General features: G+C 40.5%; 2 protein-coding genes across 23 annotated transcripts in view; both read left to right on the forward strand.

Annotated features, from left to right (window-relative positions):
• The window catches only part of LOC135347541 (TNF receptor-associated factor 3-like), a 39,199-nt gene extending 31,793 nt beyond the window's left edge, over window positions 1-7,406 (forward strand). For 19 of the 22 annotated variants that reach the window (XR_010398429.1, XR_010398435.1, XR_010398428.1 and 16 more), the window contains 6 exons: window positions 354-411; window positions 897-990; window positions 1,341-1,443; window positions 1,659-1,703; window positions 2,288-2,321; window positions 3,094-3,152. The gene's annotated coding sequence lies outside the window, so the exon portion shown is untranslated. Of the gene's footprint in view, window positions 1-312; window positions 412-896; window positions 991-1,340; window positions 1,444-1,658; window positions 1,704-2,287; window positions 2,322-3,093; window positions 3,153-6,383; window positions 6,465-6,515 lie in introns of those variants that run through there. The other 3 variants (XR_010398416.1, XR_010398418.1, XR_010398412.1) reach the window with 3 other exon arrangements.
• A 1,950-nt stretch (window positions 7,407-9,356) lies between these two features.
• Window positions 9,357-12,650, forward strand: LOC135347543 (TNF receptor-associated factor 3-like). The gene is made up of 6 exons (XM_064545581.1): window positions 9,357-9,661; window positions 9,762-9,915; window positions 10,675-10,839; window positions 10,933-11,010; window positions 11,164-11,241; window positions 11,734-12,650. The coding sequence occupies exons 1-6, from the start codon at window positions 9,546-9,548 to the stop codon at window positions 12,484-12,486; spliced, it is 1,344 nt and encodes a 447-aa protein (XP_064401651.1). The 5' UTR covers window positions 9,357-9,545; the 3' UTR covers window positions 12,487-12,650.
• The last annotated feature ends 4,535 nt before the right edge of the window (window positions 12,651-17,185 follow it).

Here is a 17,185-nt window from a genome sequence, read left to right on the forward strand (position 1 = left end):
ACTAGTAATAATTATATTCATGACCAAAACACCATACAAATTTATCCTTTTCTTTTCTTTTAGTGCCTTTAATTTTGAGGTCACGTGATATTTAACTTTTTTGTAGCCAATTTCCAAGCGCGAGGGCCTGAGAAACTACAAATTGACTTTGCATGGCCTAATTGACTTTTATAATAATTCACTCATTAGAAATTATGTACTCGTATGCTTATATGTTTGTACTCTTATTTATAATTTATTGCTGCTAGCTGGTTTGATAACACAATTTTTTTCAACGACCAAACAAAGTCTATACAATCATTGTTTGTCTAGGGGTTGTCAGAGTACGCCTGAAATTTTGAATATATTTCCAGGAACACAAGAGCCAGTCAGCAGCAGCTAGATAAGGGAAACCTTCTTCATAGATCCTGGGTAAGTCCCTGGTCTTTATATAAAAATCCCTAAACATTCCCCAAACATTCTCTGAAAACTCTTATGAATTCACTACCTGGCTTAGAAAATGCGTCACTTTCTGGCAACGATCCAGTCCTAGTAACTGATTAGCAAATTTAATTATAAAAAGATGCAATAGGGAGCTAGCATGGAGCCCTGTGATGAGTGATGAGCCTGCTATTCCCCATTATTTTGGCTGCCTCTATACCCTGATTGTACTGGTCCTGGACGTGCATGCTGCTGGTCCTGAGTATTATAAAAGTAAAGAGCTTTTCCACCTTCGAATGTGAATGTAGTTGCCAGCACAAGTGATAGTTCCATACAGAGCCCAACTCAGCAGCAACATGTACCTTATTTGACCAGGATATGTTCAAAAACACTTTAATGGATAAGGATGGTCCTAAACTCTGTGGTAGAAGCCGTTACTTACTTCCATTATGCGTACAGTTTCATTATGCGTACAGTTTATGGAGGCCCTTGTGGTGTGCTGGCAGCAGTGCAGACCTTTATACTCAAGCATCTTATGTTCTCTGACTCTAGCAAGCCACTCAACGAGAGGTGAGTCTATATACACTGTGAGGTGGCTATTTGGAGAGGTTCCTTATAAATAGGCCTGCACACTGTTTTTAGTGGCCATACGTGGTAGCAAAATAATGTTCAGCTGTTTATTGTGTGATTTAGAAGCCCAGGTAGTACCCTAAATCCCATAGACACCTCCAAAACTGCGTATATAAGTATATAGATATTGAATACCTCCCCCCTTACCTAACACACACACACACACACACACACACACACATACACCCACGCACACGCACACACACACACACACACACACACACACACACACACACACACACACACACACACACACACACACACACACACACACACACACATCTCTCTAGTCCCCGCCCCAGCCCTAGCTGATGAGAGGAGAGAGGGTCTGGTGTCAGCACTAGGGGAGATCTTGTGGAGGGCAGGGGGAGGAAAGAGAGCTGTGGTTGGATTGTGAGTGGGTTGAACCACATATAATTATGTGTGCTGTCATAGCTAATTAAGTAATTGTTTGAGATGATGTGAAATGAGCGTGCAGATGAATATTATTATTGTGTTTACTTTGTTTGCGAGTGTGATTGTGCTTATTGAGTCATTGTTTTCGTGGTGAGTTATTAGTTATACCGTAACATGTAATTTGTTCTTTTTCCCCATGCACACTCATTTAGTGTTGAGTAAACACTTGAGTCGTTCCTACGAGAAAACTTTCGCTGGTGAGTTGATTGTTTTGTTCATAATAAGGAACACAGAACACATGTGATGGTAACTGATCCTAACCCTGCGTCACATGTGCTTATATTGATACTAACTTGTGGCTAAAGATAATATAAATTATGTAGTTGGGACTGGTATCGGAATCATGATCAATCCCCAAAGTTAGCAGTGCACATGTCCCACAATACAATAGCAACTATGACAAATCACCCGATTTTCTAACTGTTAATTATATTCATGAATACTTTACATGTGGAAGAACGTTGCCTGTGTGCATTCATTAATTACAACATGATTTAATTATGGAACACCATCGGTATGGAGTATGGAGTTTCCTTTACTTGGATTGTTGCCCATTCTCTCATTTTTGCTAAGCTGTATACCTAACAGCTAGTGCACAGTCAGACCTCTTAAGATCATGCTGCATGTAATAATTATAGTGTTTGCTGCTGTGGGAACTATCACATGACTTTAATTTGAGCTTTGTCACCATACCTCAGCATTAGTTGTCAGCTCCTACAAGTATATATATAATGCTGTACGTATAACTGTGTGCAGTTATCAAAGATCAATTATGTTTCAGCAATCTGGATTTTAAAAAGAATGAAGAGTTGTTAGTAAGTTATTTGCAAATTTACATAGAAAATATTATTGATGCTGCGCAACAAGTGCTGTAATCTTTTTGAATTTGCGCAAATAAGCTATTGCAATTCAGACTTCAAAACCACACAAACATGCACTCTCCATTGTCATTTTCATTTGTTTCCTCAGTGGATATAGCTAGTTAAACTAAGTAGTGTCCTGGGTCACACATACAGTAGACTCTCGTTATTCCGGCTCTCTGAAGTACGTACGGCCACCTTTTATTAGTCATTAGATTTTGAAGAGGTCATTTTTGTAGCCACGGCTATTTTCTGAAATACAGCCACCTCGCTATTCCGGCCAAGCTGCATGCACTTTCCCAAGGGTGACCGGATTAACGAGAGTCTACTGTATAGCCTTTTAAGTATGAAAATGGAGTGTAAGTTTAGCAGCTAACAGCAATTACTATATAAGACAATCGTTTATCTCCTCAACTGTTTTTCCAGCCTGGATTTTCTTCCATGTTGTAAGTAGTATAGACAGCCTCGAGTAAAACCGAGGGACAGGGATGGCAAGAGTAGGTCACTTTTGCTCCAACATCCCTCTCTGCTTTATCTATGGTTAATTAAGTATGCAGCAGAATGCTGGGGTGTGTGCTATTAATAGTTATCCCCTTTTAAGGTGTAACAATAATAGCCTTTCATATAATCTATTTCGCTGGGGTTATCTCAATCCATTGCGGTTTTCAATATTCCACAGACTCAAAATTTGTGCATTATTAAGAGTATTCTTTTTCTTTTAATTCAGATGATCGAGCTTTTATTCACAGTACAATGGACTCCTTTCTTCAGTCAATGCTTGCGTTGGTGAGTCAGGTGTTTGCTTATGTCATTTTCAAAAACAGTTATACATGTATGTCTGTTACTATTTTTACAATTTAATGAGCAATGGTAACTATAACATTATGAGGTTTCCATTCCACGGCACATGTACAACCGCAATAATAGCTATGAATATCATTATGCTAGGAAGCTGTAGGCTTCATCTTATGCTGAGTATTGTATCAATCCTTGTTCTGTATAGCTACAGTTGTCTGGAACAACAAGTAAGGACTCATTACATGATACAATAATTATAAGTACTCATGAAAGAAGTCAGCCTCCTAGGAACTAGCTCTACTGAGTCTACTCTAGTATTTTTATACATCATAGCTGACAACCTAAAAAGCTAGTTTGGGATTTTGCTACGATGCCCTTGCTGGACAACTGTTGTGCAAACCGTAAAATCTGCATAATTTAAGTGCAAAGTTTTGCTTAACGCATTCTGTGTTACTGACTGTCTTAGGCAGGAAGCTTCTTGAACATGATATACACCATTGCAAGGCATGAACTACACTTAGCTGTATTCATAGCGTTTGTTGTTTTAAACTGCCCACACAGTGACCATTCCAGAAGCCTTATAACGTAGTTAGCTGTTGTACACTTAGCTGTATTCATAGCGTTTGTTGTTTTAATATGGTGTGTAATCAATGACAAAATTAGCCAATGTAAATTTAGATGTGGCATACCAAAACTGGACCCAAAAAATGCTGACAGTGCAGAAAGTGACCCACAGAAAATGGTGCCCTCAGAATTTCTGCTCACATAAGAAAACTATATAGTAATACCCTCAGCAAATCATACCCATGCCACGCATACTCACAACAGGAAGATATCACCTATCAGAAAATCATATACCCACGAACACACTGACAGGGACCATACTCATACCTTCAATTCAATATTGATGTTGGTACAGTAAATATCATTATGTGGTGTGGGTATGAGGGTAAATTTCCTGCTAGTTAAAGTTCTCTTGTATGGGTGAGGGTATATACATAGTTCCCCTTTGTGTGTGCATGGGTATGATTTTCTGAGGGTATAGTTTCCTTGTGTATTTTGAGGGCATCGACTTCTGAGGGTCACTTTCTGAAGGTCATTTTCTGTGAGATACTCACTTTCTGAGGGTCACTTTCTGCATTGTCAGCATTTTTGGGTCCAGTTTTGGAACGGCCTATCTAAATTTACACCGGTTAATTTTGTCATTGATTACACACCATATTTTAAACGCCCACACAATGACCATTCCAGAAGCCTTTATAACGTAGTCAGCTGTTGTCAATGCTATTCATGTCAATTTCAATGGTTGTCTTGTCATGTTCACACACTGTTGCTAGTTGCTAAGCGCTCATGTAAAATAATTAAGGCGCGAGGCAACTAATATATACTGCATCGTATCTCAGAAAACCTTTGTATATGTACGTATGTATGTCATGCTTCAGGAATGCGGAATTAGGTGTGGCTACATTCGTTTACCTCCAAACTGATCTATACTAATTGGCATAATTTACAAGCGTACTAGCTGGAGGATAGCTATAGGCCGGCTGTAGCCTTAGATCCTGTATCTATGCTGCACTGAAGCTGTAGAAGAGTGTCACATGATCGAAGCCATCCAACAACGACTCGACACTACTACTCTTGGAAAGAGAAAGCAGAGTTCTAGAGAGACTGATTCTAACCAATAACTGATGTAATTGCTACTTTTATAGCTATGCGCACGCATCCATAATTATATCCAAATCTCATTCTCTACACTCTCTACATGATCCTCCTTTCTCCTAAAATCTCCTAAAATTGTACCAAAGGTGTATAAAAGAAGAGAGGGAATGTAACAGCAAAAGAGCAGAGTTTAAACATGGGCAGATGAATGTGCATGAATGCACTTCACACATCCTTCCGCCCACGTTTGAATTATGCTGGCTACGTGTACTAGATAATGAGTTGCATGCCTTTACAGTGCATCCAGTCTAGAGAGTAGAATACCAAACATGTGTAAGTAGTTGTACTTAAATGAAAATATGCTGATACCGTTGTGTAGGTGAATGAATAAGCTACAACATACATATCCAAAAGTGTTCCATGACAACATAAGGTGGTGGATTAATAAAACGGTACCCAATTGAGTTATTGGTTAGGGAGAGAAAAGGCCAACGTTTTCCGGCTAAGGTGTGGAACTTTTTCACAACATCTATATAATTGCTCACCTGAGTGTGTCTGAATGCGGGTCCAGATCCCTGTACTGATGTGATGGAGAGGGGGATGTCCCTCAATCCTCGAAGGTCTCAACCGAGCCCTGTGACCACACCCACGACACCACTGCCCACCTCACCTCTTCTCCAGTAGACAGCCTCCTGCAGGGAGACAATAGCAATGTGTTTTAAAATAATATCTACACATCTTCCACAGTGCTCAAAATTGCTAGTTTTTAGTATCGTTTCGGTTAGGGAGAGATTTAAAGAAGATCTTACGGCTAAGGTCCACAGAGTAAGCTTGAATAAATTGTCTAACTTTTGATAAGAAAATGTTGTCTAGAAATACTTTAGTTCCGGAGATAATTAATGTTACATACATTTTTTTACGATCACCCCTGTTACCTAAAATTATTTTCCGCTACAACAACTTTTGGGTAAATATTTTTCTTTTACCTATACAATGGTATCAGCACAATTTCTTAGAAATGTTCCAATCTCGAGTTTAAGTACAACTACTCACCTATTTTTGTATTCTACTCTCTAGACTGGATGCACTGTATATATACGCCCTTGATTGTACAACTCTGCGCGAGACTATAATCATGCGTGTGCGTTGCCGTATACCTAGTTTCTTGTGCAATCACTTAGCAGCCATTGCAGCCATTGTAGCCACTAATTTTTTGAATGCCACTAATTGAAAGAGTCGATCACTCCTGGTTCAGTTTTTGAGAAGGTGAGTATATTGACTATATTATGCTGACCCGATATGTAGAGTAAGCCTCTATTAGTTGATGTGTCCTTATTAACCAAGTGCGCTTATTAACCAGTAACAGGAAACGCAATTAAGCCGTAATTTTCTATTCATGGTGAAGTCTATTGAAATATGCTTGTATAGAAGAAATGGGCAAAGAGTCGTGCCATTCGAGGTATATGCATGTGCTTCTATGGTGTCATTTTAGCTATGTTATGCCGGAAATGTTATGGTTATGTATACATTTAGATACAATGGCTCTATTCTCCATATTAGAGACTAACAAAGGAAATTTGACAGACCTACACTACTTCGATGGTCTGGCTAACCAGGATGAGACTATACGACTGACTATAGGTATGTTGAGAGATGTGCAAACCACAGCTAATGTAATAGATACTTCCACAGACAATGCAGAGGGGAGAGGGTCGTTGGTGGAGGATGCAGTGCACTCTTGTCAGTTTTGTTCTACTGTAGGTGGAGAAATACTGCATGTGAGCTGCATGGAACGGATCTGAACCAATTGTTTGATTGTATGGCAACGGTGAACTGTAATGAAAACTTAATGGCGGTGGACGGATCGAGGACACTTTCATTAGAAGTAGTGGCTTTGGTTGCTTTGATCAAAGTTAGAGGACGTATTAGTGGTACTAAGGACGATCCAGATCAATTCTTACAAATTCTACAGCTCAGAACTGCAGAAGGCATTTTTCAAGTGTTCTGGTCATAAACCTTAAATTCACTCACGATTCATGACATTTCGATCATTACCTATAATTATGGACAGAGGAGCAATCAAGCATTCACACCCCATGGTCTCCACCGACTCAGTGGACCTGGCCCTGCCAAGTCGAGTTGACAAAATGCTGTTGGGCGGGGCTAAATGGGACCCGGATGGATGTCACAGGCAATCAAATTCCTGGCCTTGCTTTATCTTAGTTGGGCAGAGCCCGACCGTCCCTGACGGGAGGTAGGGTTTCAAGCCTATATTATCAGGATATGTCTTTGCTGCAACTATAGTTGCAGCCCAATCAGATTGCAGCATTTCTGCTGTGGTCTGTGTCACATCCGTTGCGCAACCTCAAGCAAGGTCAAATTGGTTAACACCCACTTCAGAATAATAATATTCATAGAATAAAAATTAATGATTATTCATAGCTGCTTATCAGCTGTTACATAATTAAGCAAGACAAATCCTGACATAAGCTTGAAACCCGGGGACGGTCGGGCTCCGCCCAACTAGCTTTATCTGGCTAGTTCTACTACAGAGGAGGTCGGACATCACTTGAACTTTCACTAATTATGACCTTTTAATGACATTCCAGGCCAAATTGCTTTTACGTTTTATGCTGATTCAGCACAAATAATGCTGACTCAGCAGTAGCGTCTCCTTGCGTTTCTGCATTGTGACAGAAGCCCTAAACCAGTTGCATGCAGTTATATCAGAGATACAAAAGAAAAGGGATTGGAAACGAAATTTTTACGAAATTTTTGCGTGAAGCATTCCGCGTTATAGGGCGTGGCTAAAACTACAAAGGATTATATTTATAGTCAGCATGCTCATTACCAGTCTTGACTGCTCTACAATGTGCTGTACATAGAAACAGTGAAATTGATCATTTTTAATGTTGATTTTTCTAAAAAGTAAAGAGAAATTAGCTCTAAAAAGTCCACTAAGCCATGCAGCCACTATTACTAGACAAATAAATGCTATGCAAGAAGAAATAGCCTTTACTATGAAGTCGTAGGAGGGACAGGCCCGTGGCGTGTCTAAAAGTATACTAAAGCAGTTTGAAGGACTATACTGCAAACGTTTATGAACAGTACAGCTTATTTATAGCATGAAGCCATTCTATGTAGCACTTAGATACATAATAACCAAGTCAAGCAATGTCCTTTGCTGTTTTGACTTCACAGGAGGGACAGAGAAAAGTTGACATAGAGTAATTCAAGCTAAACTCAAAAAAATTGGAAACAGAGTAAAGACAACGGACTTAGAGCTTGTCAGTGGTATAAGCTTACTTCTCTCAAGTATCTCCCAGGCCCTGAGTGATCTCTAGTGGATAGGAGAGCTAGAAACCAGGGATATAAAACTTTTCCATGTAATTATTTGCGAGCGCAATAATTACACGGAGTGCTTCACCGGATGTCAGTCCTTTTACATAGGGCGTGGGCGGTCGTTTCCAATCCCCTTTCTTTTGTATCTCTGGTTATATATGATTATCGCTATTAAGATCTGATGGCTACTGGACCTAACCCTATGTCTATGAGCACCGACAGCGACAGTAGCAGTGAGGATGAAGGCAGCAATGGCAGAAACAGTGACAGTGACAGTGACAGTGACACTCCTAACATAACAGTGACAGTGCTAGTGAGCCTGATAGTGAGCCAGAGGATGTTTGAGAGACAACATTAACACAGAGATGTCACAGACTAAAATTTAAGCGTATTGGTAGCAAGAAGGAGCAAAGATACCAAGATGCTCTTCGATCAGCTCAGGATGTGCGATGGCTTGGACATACAATCCCTGTCTCATTATTCAAGGAAACAACTGTCGACATCGCTTTCTTTCACCACTAGCTCTAGCTCTGTTGACATGTTCAGCCATGGCTAGCTGGTTAGTGCTGCTCAGAATTCGACTCTGGGGTCGCTTCTCATGCTGCTTGGCCTTGGCCACCCTGGGTACAGGTGTACATATTACATAAACACTGGCAGTAGGAGTGGACAACTGTCGACATTGCTTTGTTTCATCAATAGCTCTAGCTCTGTGTTCAACCATGACCAGCTGGTTAGATCTAGTCATAGTGTTGCTCCTGAGGGGAATTCGACTCTGGGGTCGCTTCTCATGCTGCTTGGCCTTGGCTGCCTTGGGTGTTCCTGTACATATTACATCAACACTGGCAGTAGGATCTAGGAGTTGAAAACTGTTGAAATAGCTTTCTCTTGGCTCTGTGTTCAACCATGACTAGCTGCTCCTGAGGGGAATTCGACTCTGGGGTCGCTTCTCATGCTGCTTGGCCTTGGCTGCCTTGGGTGTTACATCAACACTGGCAGTAGGAGTTGAAAACTGTTGAAATAGCTTTCTCTTGGCACTGTCACGTTCAGCCATAGTTAGCTAGCTAGGATCAGGATTATGGTTTTAGATCCAGTTATTTTACTGCCGAGTCAGCATTATTTGTGCTAAGTCAGCAAAAACGAAAAGCAATTTGGCCTGGAATGTCATTAAAAGGTCATAATTAGTGAAAGTTCAAGTGATGTCAGACCTCCTCTGGTTCTACCATACCGTAGATGGTTCTACTGTCGTACATGTACTAGTACCAGGATCTAGGAGTGCATTCCTGGTACTACGTACATGTATATGTAGCTAGGCCGGTAGACTATAAAAGTACTGAGCTTAAATCATGAGTCTAAAATCTAAGTTTATCGTAGTCAAAGTCAATGAGTTCGAGTACACTATCGTGTGTAAGCTGTAAAGAGTATGTGTTCCACGATCCATACCAGTGTGACTGTGGAGATAGACTGTGTGGCAAGTGCTACACCTCCTATGTTGAAAGGTACGTATATAAATAAGGCTGCATTATTACTTATTAAAGCATTTCATGGTGAGTTGGAGTAGATAATTATACTGTCATTGTCACCAACTTATTATTATAGAGGCCAGAAAAAGTTCATCTGTTTGTCCTGCGGTGAAGAGAACATTGTGGCCAACTGTTTCCGAGACAAGGCAGTGGAGTACGAGCTTCGGAACACCACCCTCAAGTGCCTGAACCAGTCCTGTCCCTGGGAGGGGGAGAGCAGGTTCTATCAGGTAAACACAGTGCATGCGATGAGCCTAATACTATTGTAGTTGGTTAGCTCCTTGACTAGACCTTAATTATTATGCCGAGACTGAGCTGACATATTCTTGATCCTATGCAGTGGCATAGGAAGTGGGGTGGCTCCAGGGGCTGGAGCCCCCCTTGTTGGAGAGCAATGTTTAGCTTGAACTGTTGAGTTAGCTTAGCTATAGCAAGCTAGCTGCAGCCAGGTAGCTATTAAACTGTAAATTACGTGATTATTTCAATTATGGGCTATGTTTCGAAAGTCTAAAGTGCAAAGTGATAGATCTACCACAGAGATGATGATTGATCTATGAGCCTAGTCTCGAATTCCAGCCTCTTTCAGTCTTTGCAAGAATACGAAGCTGGGGAGAGCGTGGCCAGACTACTATGAGCCCCCCTTCCAAAAAATCTTCCTACGCCACTGCTATGTAAACCTGAGAACCAGCATTTACATGCATAGATACAAGTACAACGCGTGTACCCGGAATCAGTGGCTTCCAGTGGTATTCATGGATTTCCTGAACTTTAATACTAGGGTATTTTGACAACAGTACCAGGTAGTTGTAATAGCTCCTTCCTCTATGAATAGCTATAGTTTACTGATCCTGATCTTTTGTCTAGCATTAATATTTGTAGGCTCTGTGTTGTCTGTTGATGATATTAGTGGCCAAAATATTTGAGTCTGTGTCGGTGTTGTCTCACGCCAGTTTGTTGTTCACATGTGTCTATTGTCTGTGTTTCTGCAGGAGCATAAGAAGTCCTGCAAGTTTGGATCAGTACAATGCACCAACTCAATATACGGCTGTAAAGAAGAACTAATTAGGAGTCAATTACAGGACCACCTCAACAATAAATGCAACTTCAACCCGATCACTTGTCGATGGTGTGGACAACGCACCCTCAATGAAGATGTAAGTTATTCACTGTGCTTCATTAATCTCAAAGATATAATGCTATAGCCGTTTAGAACTCCAAACTAATCATCACGATTCCCAAACACACAGGTTCACATTCAGAAAGAGTGTGAGATGGCACTAGACTACTGCCCCAATGGATGTGGGGAAAGGTTACCTAGGAGAGAGGTCAGTTATAATGTCAGAGGTTAATTCTTGTGATGTGGTCAGAAATTCATTGCCTTTGTTAGTACATTTTCAAGAATGTCATTTCCTGTTTTAGTGCCAGAACACCCCATGAATAAATTGTTTAGTTGATGACCTTTACTCACTCCCCCACAGATGGTAAAGCATACTAAAACAGTATGCACTCACCAAGTAAGGGAATGCGACTACAAGGACTTGGGGTGCACTTACAAGGTATGTTTACACACATTAATTACCTGAGGCGTGTGAGCGTCGTTTGGTTTGTTTTTACCCGAGGCCATGCCACAGCCAGCGGGTACAGTAGTCGTCTGATTTGTTTGTCGGTTTGTGACACATGAGTCTGCTTACCTAGATTCCATAGCGCAGCATGGATAGTTTTAACAATGACAGATTTCAATGTTAAAGCTTTGTCGTTGTGTATAAAAGCGAGCAAAAAGTTAAGAAGCCTGAGCTTGCACGTTGCCTAGCTCTACACGCGACCTTTATTCGAGGTAGATCTAAATATTTGCAGCTGAAGTGATCCTTTACCAGTCTCTCTATTAAAAGTAGAATTGTAGGTTATTGCTTCTTTACTATTGTGTAACTGAACACTCCTCTGGTTTTTATAAACCTATTTATTTATGTCAACAGCTGATGGTTAGCAATTACGTGCTCGTAAATGATGTCATTGCTTAGTTACAAATTAACGCTCTTATTGGTCTGCAGGGTACCATCAAGGACCTAACGAAACATGCAAAAGAGTACCCCGCATATCACAATCAACTACTGAAAATGGCCAACAAAGAAATGAAGCAATCTCTTGAGCACCAAATTGCCTTAATAGATACCAAAACAGACGATTTGAAATCTGAAATTAGCAAAATTCGGTCTGAGGTGCAGTCACGACTGCAACCAGTAACAGATGCTGTGGTCAAAGCTGAGTCAGCAATTATCCAACTACAAGATGGACTCAGTGAGGTATCTCTGCTATTACAAACACTTCAAGCAGCCAGTTACGATGGAACATTCATTTGGAAGATCCCCGAAGTCACTAGGAGAAGACAAGAAGCTAGAACTGGGAAAACTGTATCTCTGTATTCTGCTCCATTCTATACAAGTCGCCATGGATACAAGCTCTGCCTGAGACTCTACATGAATGGCGATGGTTCTGGGAAGGGCACTCACTTGTCGTTCTTTATTACCCTAATGCGAGGAGAGTACGATGCCCTCCTCCCCTGGCCGTTCAGACAGGCAGTCACTCTGACCTTGGTGGACCAGAATAAGCAGCGAGACATTGTCCAGTCGTTCCGTCCTGAACCAACGTCCTCATCATTCCAGAGACCACGCAATGAGATGAATGTTGCCTCAGGCTGTCCCACATTTGCTCTCGTCTCTGTCCTTGACAACGTCTCCTACGTCAAGGACGATACCTTGTTCCTTAAATGCAAGGTTAACACCACTGGACTGACCAATGAATGACAAAAGTCTCGGAGTACTTGACACCATCATTATTTTGTGTGCTGAGTACTCCTTTTCATGTCTATACTCAAACTTATATGCAATATTTATAATGTTCATTATTTATTCTCAAAACACTGCTTTATTTATTTACGCAATGTTCACTATAATTATTTTATTCATTACTGTTAAATGTTCGTGCTGAATTTAAACGAGTAAAGGAGATTCCTACGTACTGCAACACTTTAACAGTACTAGTAATACTTAGGCCCTGATACATTATGCTCGGAATAATTTTAGCATCATAGCCTTCATAGGTGTCTAAAGAATAATTAGCATCAACGTCCCCCCTTTTGGTAAAGATCATTTTTGCATTATATAATGTTTTCATTAGCAAAAAATGCTGAAGGTGAATTATGGATTCAGTTCAGTGAGTCAGCAAGATAACACTGAGAATCATGATTGAATTTATATTAATTAAGTCGTAGTTGCATGTGTGCTGTGGTTTATGTTTACGTCAGAATTTTTTGAGAATAATTGGATTTTTTATGAGCATATTAGGCACATTTTTCAAGAATTAATAATGCGTGAAAAAAAAATAATTTGTGACAGGCTCTGGGAAAAAGGCCATATTGGAGCAGGCTACAATTGTTGAGATTTAAATACCAGATGATAGAGCAAAGAATTGCCTATGCATTGATATGCTTAGTTTGCACATACCTCTTTTCATGCCTGAGTTATGCGCGTTGGAAACTCAAAGTTCTGAAATAGCGGTATTGAGAAACACCCACTTAATCAGAGCATCAGATTTTATAGAGAGGTAGTAGAAAGACTGTAGATAACTATAAGCTAAGAAAAATGATTATGAGATTATACACCGCAGTCCATAAATCTGGCCATTGCTCAATACCAATATCTGCTCCAATATGGCCTTTTTCCCAGAGCCTGTCACATTTATCAGGGCCTAACTTGGAACACTGGGAAACAGTATAGGCACAATGCAAGAACCGATGGGGAACAGTATATATAGAAACAGTACAATAATGGAACAGAGAGAACACTGGGAACACTATATAGGAACCGTATAGGACTGAACGCTATAGGAACTGTAGGACTGAACACTATATAGCTGGGAACCGTATAGCAACAGTAGGAACAGAGGGAACAATTGGACCATGGAAACAGCAGGAACTGTATCAACACTACGAATTGTAGCTAGGAACAGGGAGAACCTTATAGGAAGAGGGAACACTATACATATAGCAGTGGCGTAGGAAGGGGAGGCTCCAGGGGCTGGAGCCCCCCGCCCCATCTTTCTAGGCTTTAAGTAGATCAAGCTGCACTATGTAGATAATCAGACTTTTTTGTCCATTCAAAAAACTAGAGCCCCCCCATTGAAAAATTGTTTCCTACGCCACTGTATAAGGAACCGTAGGACTGACCATGTAGGAACAGTAGGAACAGAGGAAACACTGGGGTCACTATAGGAACTGTATAGCCTTATAGGACTGAACACTATAATTATAGCTATATATAGGAACCGTAGGAACAATAGGAACATGCAGAAGGAACAATAAGAACACAAGGAACAGATTAGTCGAGGGATTAGTATAGGAATAGATACTATAAGGAACAGTGTTACACTATATAGGAACAGAGGGAACACTGTATATACGTATATAGGCAGAGGAAACAGTATACGAACAAAGAAAACAGTATAGGAACAGAGGGAACAGTAGAACCAAGCAGCAGTGGCCAAAGACTTGGGACCACTGGATGCCTAATGGAGGTCAGTATAGAAGTGTATCTTACTTAGAGTTCCCCCTGTAGATCTCGACTGCATTGAGAGCCGATCCTGAGAACTGTTTCACTCGAGTGCTGGAGCGACCATGCACTCTCACACAGATGCTGATGACAGGAGACGGTTTTGGGATAGCAGCTAGGCAGATTGACATAGGCAGGATCAAAGGAAATATGCATATAAATAATTATTAGTAGCCACACATGCACATAATTAATAAACTGTAGGAGGAGATTGAGCATCTTACTATGTATAATTATAGTTTCAATAATTTATGGTATAGCATTGCGGAATCAATAAATATCGTCTAACTATGTTTCCTTGTTTGTAATGTGCTCTGCATACATGTGAGGCCGTTTGATCTAATAACTGTACAATGAATACAGCACTTACAACAGTTTACCCCTATATATATTATGGCAATGTTTCACTTTGTACATAATTCTATAGCATGACGATATCCATGCAGTTTAAGGAGTTTGCTGTATATTGCAGCTATACATGCATGTATATAGCTGGTTTGATAATACAATATTCCATAATACACACTCTCTCCAACTCTCCCCCACTCCCCATTGTCCCCGACATAATTATTATGCTTTCCATTTTCTTGTTTCCTCAATAGGTATACCACTCCTCTCTCTCTGCTCTTAGCAACAGTAGCAATATAGCTATAGCTGCTACTGCTACGTTACTCTTCAGTTGTTAGCTTTACTTGTTTGGAGACTCAGTTGTTTGAGGGAGTTACTTAGGAGAGAGGCTGTACTGCACATTCACTTGAAAGCACTGATAGCTATATCCTTTACTAAAGGATATAGCTATCAGTGCTTTCCTTACCTTGATTAATGTAGACTGCTAGACTATCAGTGCTTTAGCCAAGTTTGCCGTGGTATGGTATCTATGAGACAACAGTCACAGTTAGTAGTCGGGTGTGTTACACACCTCAATGAAGACGTAAGTTGCGCTTCTTTACTCTCTTAATAAAATGTTTAGCTACTCTCAAAGAGAAACACTCACTTATTACATCTGTACCATTATAGAGTCACTAGATAATAATGATTCCCAAACACATATAGATTCATTTTCATAAGGAATACACTCAATGGATCATATGGGAGAGGTATCCTGAGGTGTAATGAAACACTCTTTTTACATAGATATGCTTGGTTTGTTAATTCTCTTCACCCACTCCCTCACAGATGCTCAGAACAGTGTAGCTACTCACAAGGGAATGCTACTATACAAAGACAAGGGATGCACTTGCAAGGTGTTAATTATTCACATACTCCGCATAGGCGAAGGAAGCAGTACGATATAAGTACGGCTACTGAATGCCATTGCCATACCAACTTAAGGGGATCCAGAGCCGCAACTTGTATACAATAATGATTTCATAGTGACGCAGTTGAGATAATTATTATTACTAGGTTAAGTCAGCGTGCCATTTTTTTTAGAAGCCATGATGATTACACGTGTCCGTGGGTGTGGCCATCTGCATCACATAATCGGCGTGGCTCAAACTTTTTTCTGGTCGCTTTGCAACCTGTCTTTTTAATCTACTACCTAATCTAAAGTTCCTTCCTACACCAATGCTTCGTAATACTCTGGCCGCAGGGCACCATCAAGGACCTAACGAAGCATGCGAAGGAATACCTTGCTAATCACAGCCAACTGCTGAAAATGGCTAATAGAAAAATTAAGCAAACTCTGCAGCATCAATTTGCCTTAATAGACAACAAAACAGACAATCTGAAGTCTGAAATTAACAAAATTCGATCTGAGGTGATTGCAATTAATATGGTATCACATGACTGCATTCTAGAGCGGACAGGGAGTAGTACACGTAGCTATTATTAAAATGTGCATTAGCATATTTATACCTCTGGCATTGCGCATGCATACCCTGAGGCGGCATAAAATCAGTCAGCTATTGCACACCATAATTATTATTACCATCCCTCATAATGTTCAGTATGCATTTATAATTATTTTCTGCATCAGGGACTTGGTATATATAATACTTTCTACAGACTAAGAGGCCTCAAAGGTTATCTTCATTGAGGACAGCAGGGATGCTATGAAATACGCAATCATACGATATCGACCCCAGAGTGACAATAAGTGGGTGCGCTAAATCTCTTTAGGGGACACAAACTATACACGCACTAAAGACTGTAATCAAAGATTGCACAATAGTAGTATCCATTTCATCAGCTCAGGTAAAGCACTAGTGTGTGTCAGTTAATGAAGCAGGTGGGCGGTTGCTCGATCTGTTGGACCTTTCTCACTATTCAAATGAGAACTGCCAATAAGTATGCACTCACTCAGAAAGTTGGGGGCATGATCGACCGTGTTGTTAGGTAGACTGATCCTGGTTGAGGGGGTAGGTGTGTTGGTCCGTATAGGGGTCATTATAATTATTTGACTGATCGTGGGGGGAAAGGTAGACAAAGAAAACATAGGTGATGAACGATAGCGGGATAGTAGCACTATGATAGAGGGCATATGCATGTTGTTATCATAACTGAATTGTTGTGCCAATAATATGGTTGAATGTATTAATCTAATCTTGAACTGCCGCACGCTGCTCGGTGCACGAACTCAACACTTTTAGTCATACGAGCTCTCAGAAAGTGTTTCCTTATCAACCAGCACTATACCAGTAGTGTACAGTATACTTAATGGTATCTCTATACAGCTACTGGTATCCATTATGTAATTATAGCTTAAACAAAAATTTAAAATCGTCAATGCGTGTGCAATCTTCACCACTTTTGCAGGCAATGTGGCATTCTTCAGAAGTTGGATTCCCCGCAATCCCCAGCAGAAGGCCAACAATAAAGAGTGGGATGATAAATGCACTGCCACAAAGATAAACTCAGTTTCTTTAGACCCGTGGCAGTGATAGCATGATTGTCA

The sequence above is a fragment of the Halichondria panicea genome, chromosome 14, assembly GCF_963675165.1.
Source record: "Halichondria panicea chromosome 14, odHalPani1.1, whole genome shotgun sequence".
NCBI lineage: Eukaryota > Metazoa > Porifera > Demospongiae > Suberitida > Halichondriidae > Halichondria > Halichondria panicea.

What these genes read in the sequence shown, in the direction of transcription:
- LOC135347543 (XM_064545581.1), top strand. Translation starts at nt 9,546, where the DNA reads ATGAGTTCGAGTACACTATCGTGTGTAAGCTGTAAAGAGTATGTGTTC. An exon ending in TACACCTCCTATGTTGAAAG is followed by an intron (nt 9,662 to 9,761) that starts GTACGTATATAA and finishes TTATTATTATAG; the next exon opens with AGGCCAGAAAAAGTTCATCT. An exon ending in GGGAGAGCAGGTTCTATCAG is followed by an intron (nt 9,916 to 10,674) that starts GTAAACACAGTG and finishes GTGTTTCTGCAG; the next exon opens with GAGCATAAGAAGTCCTGCAA.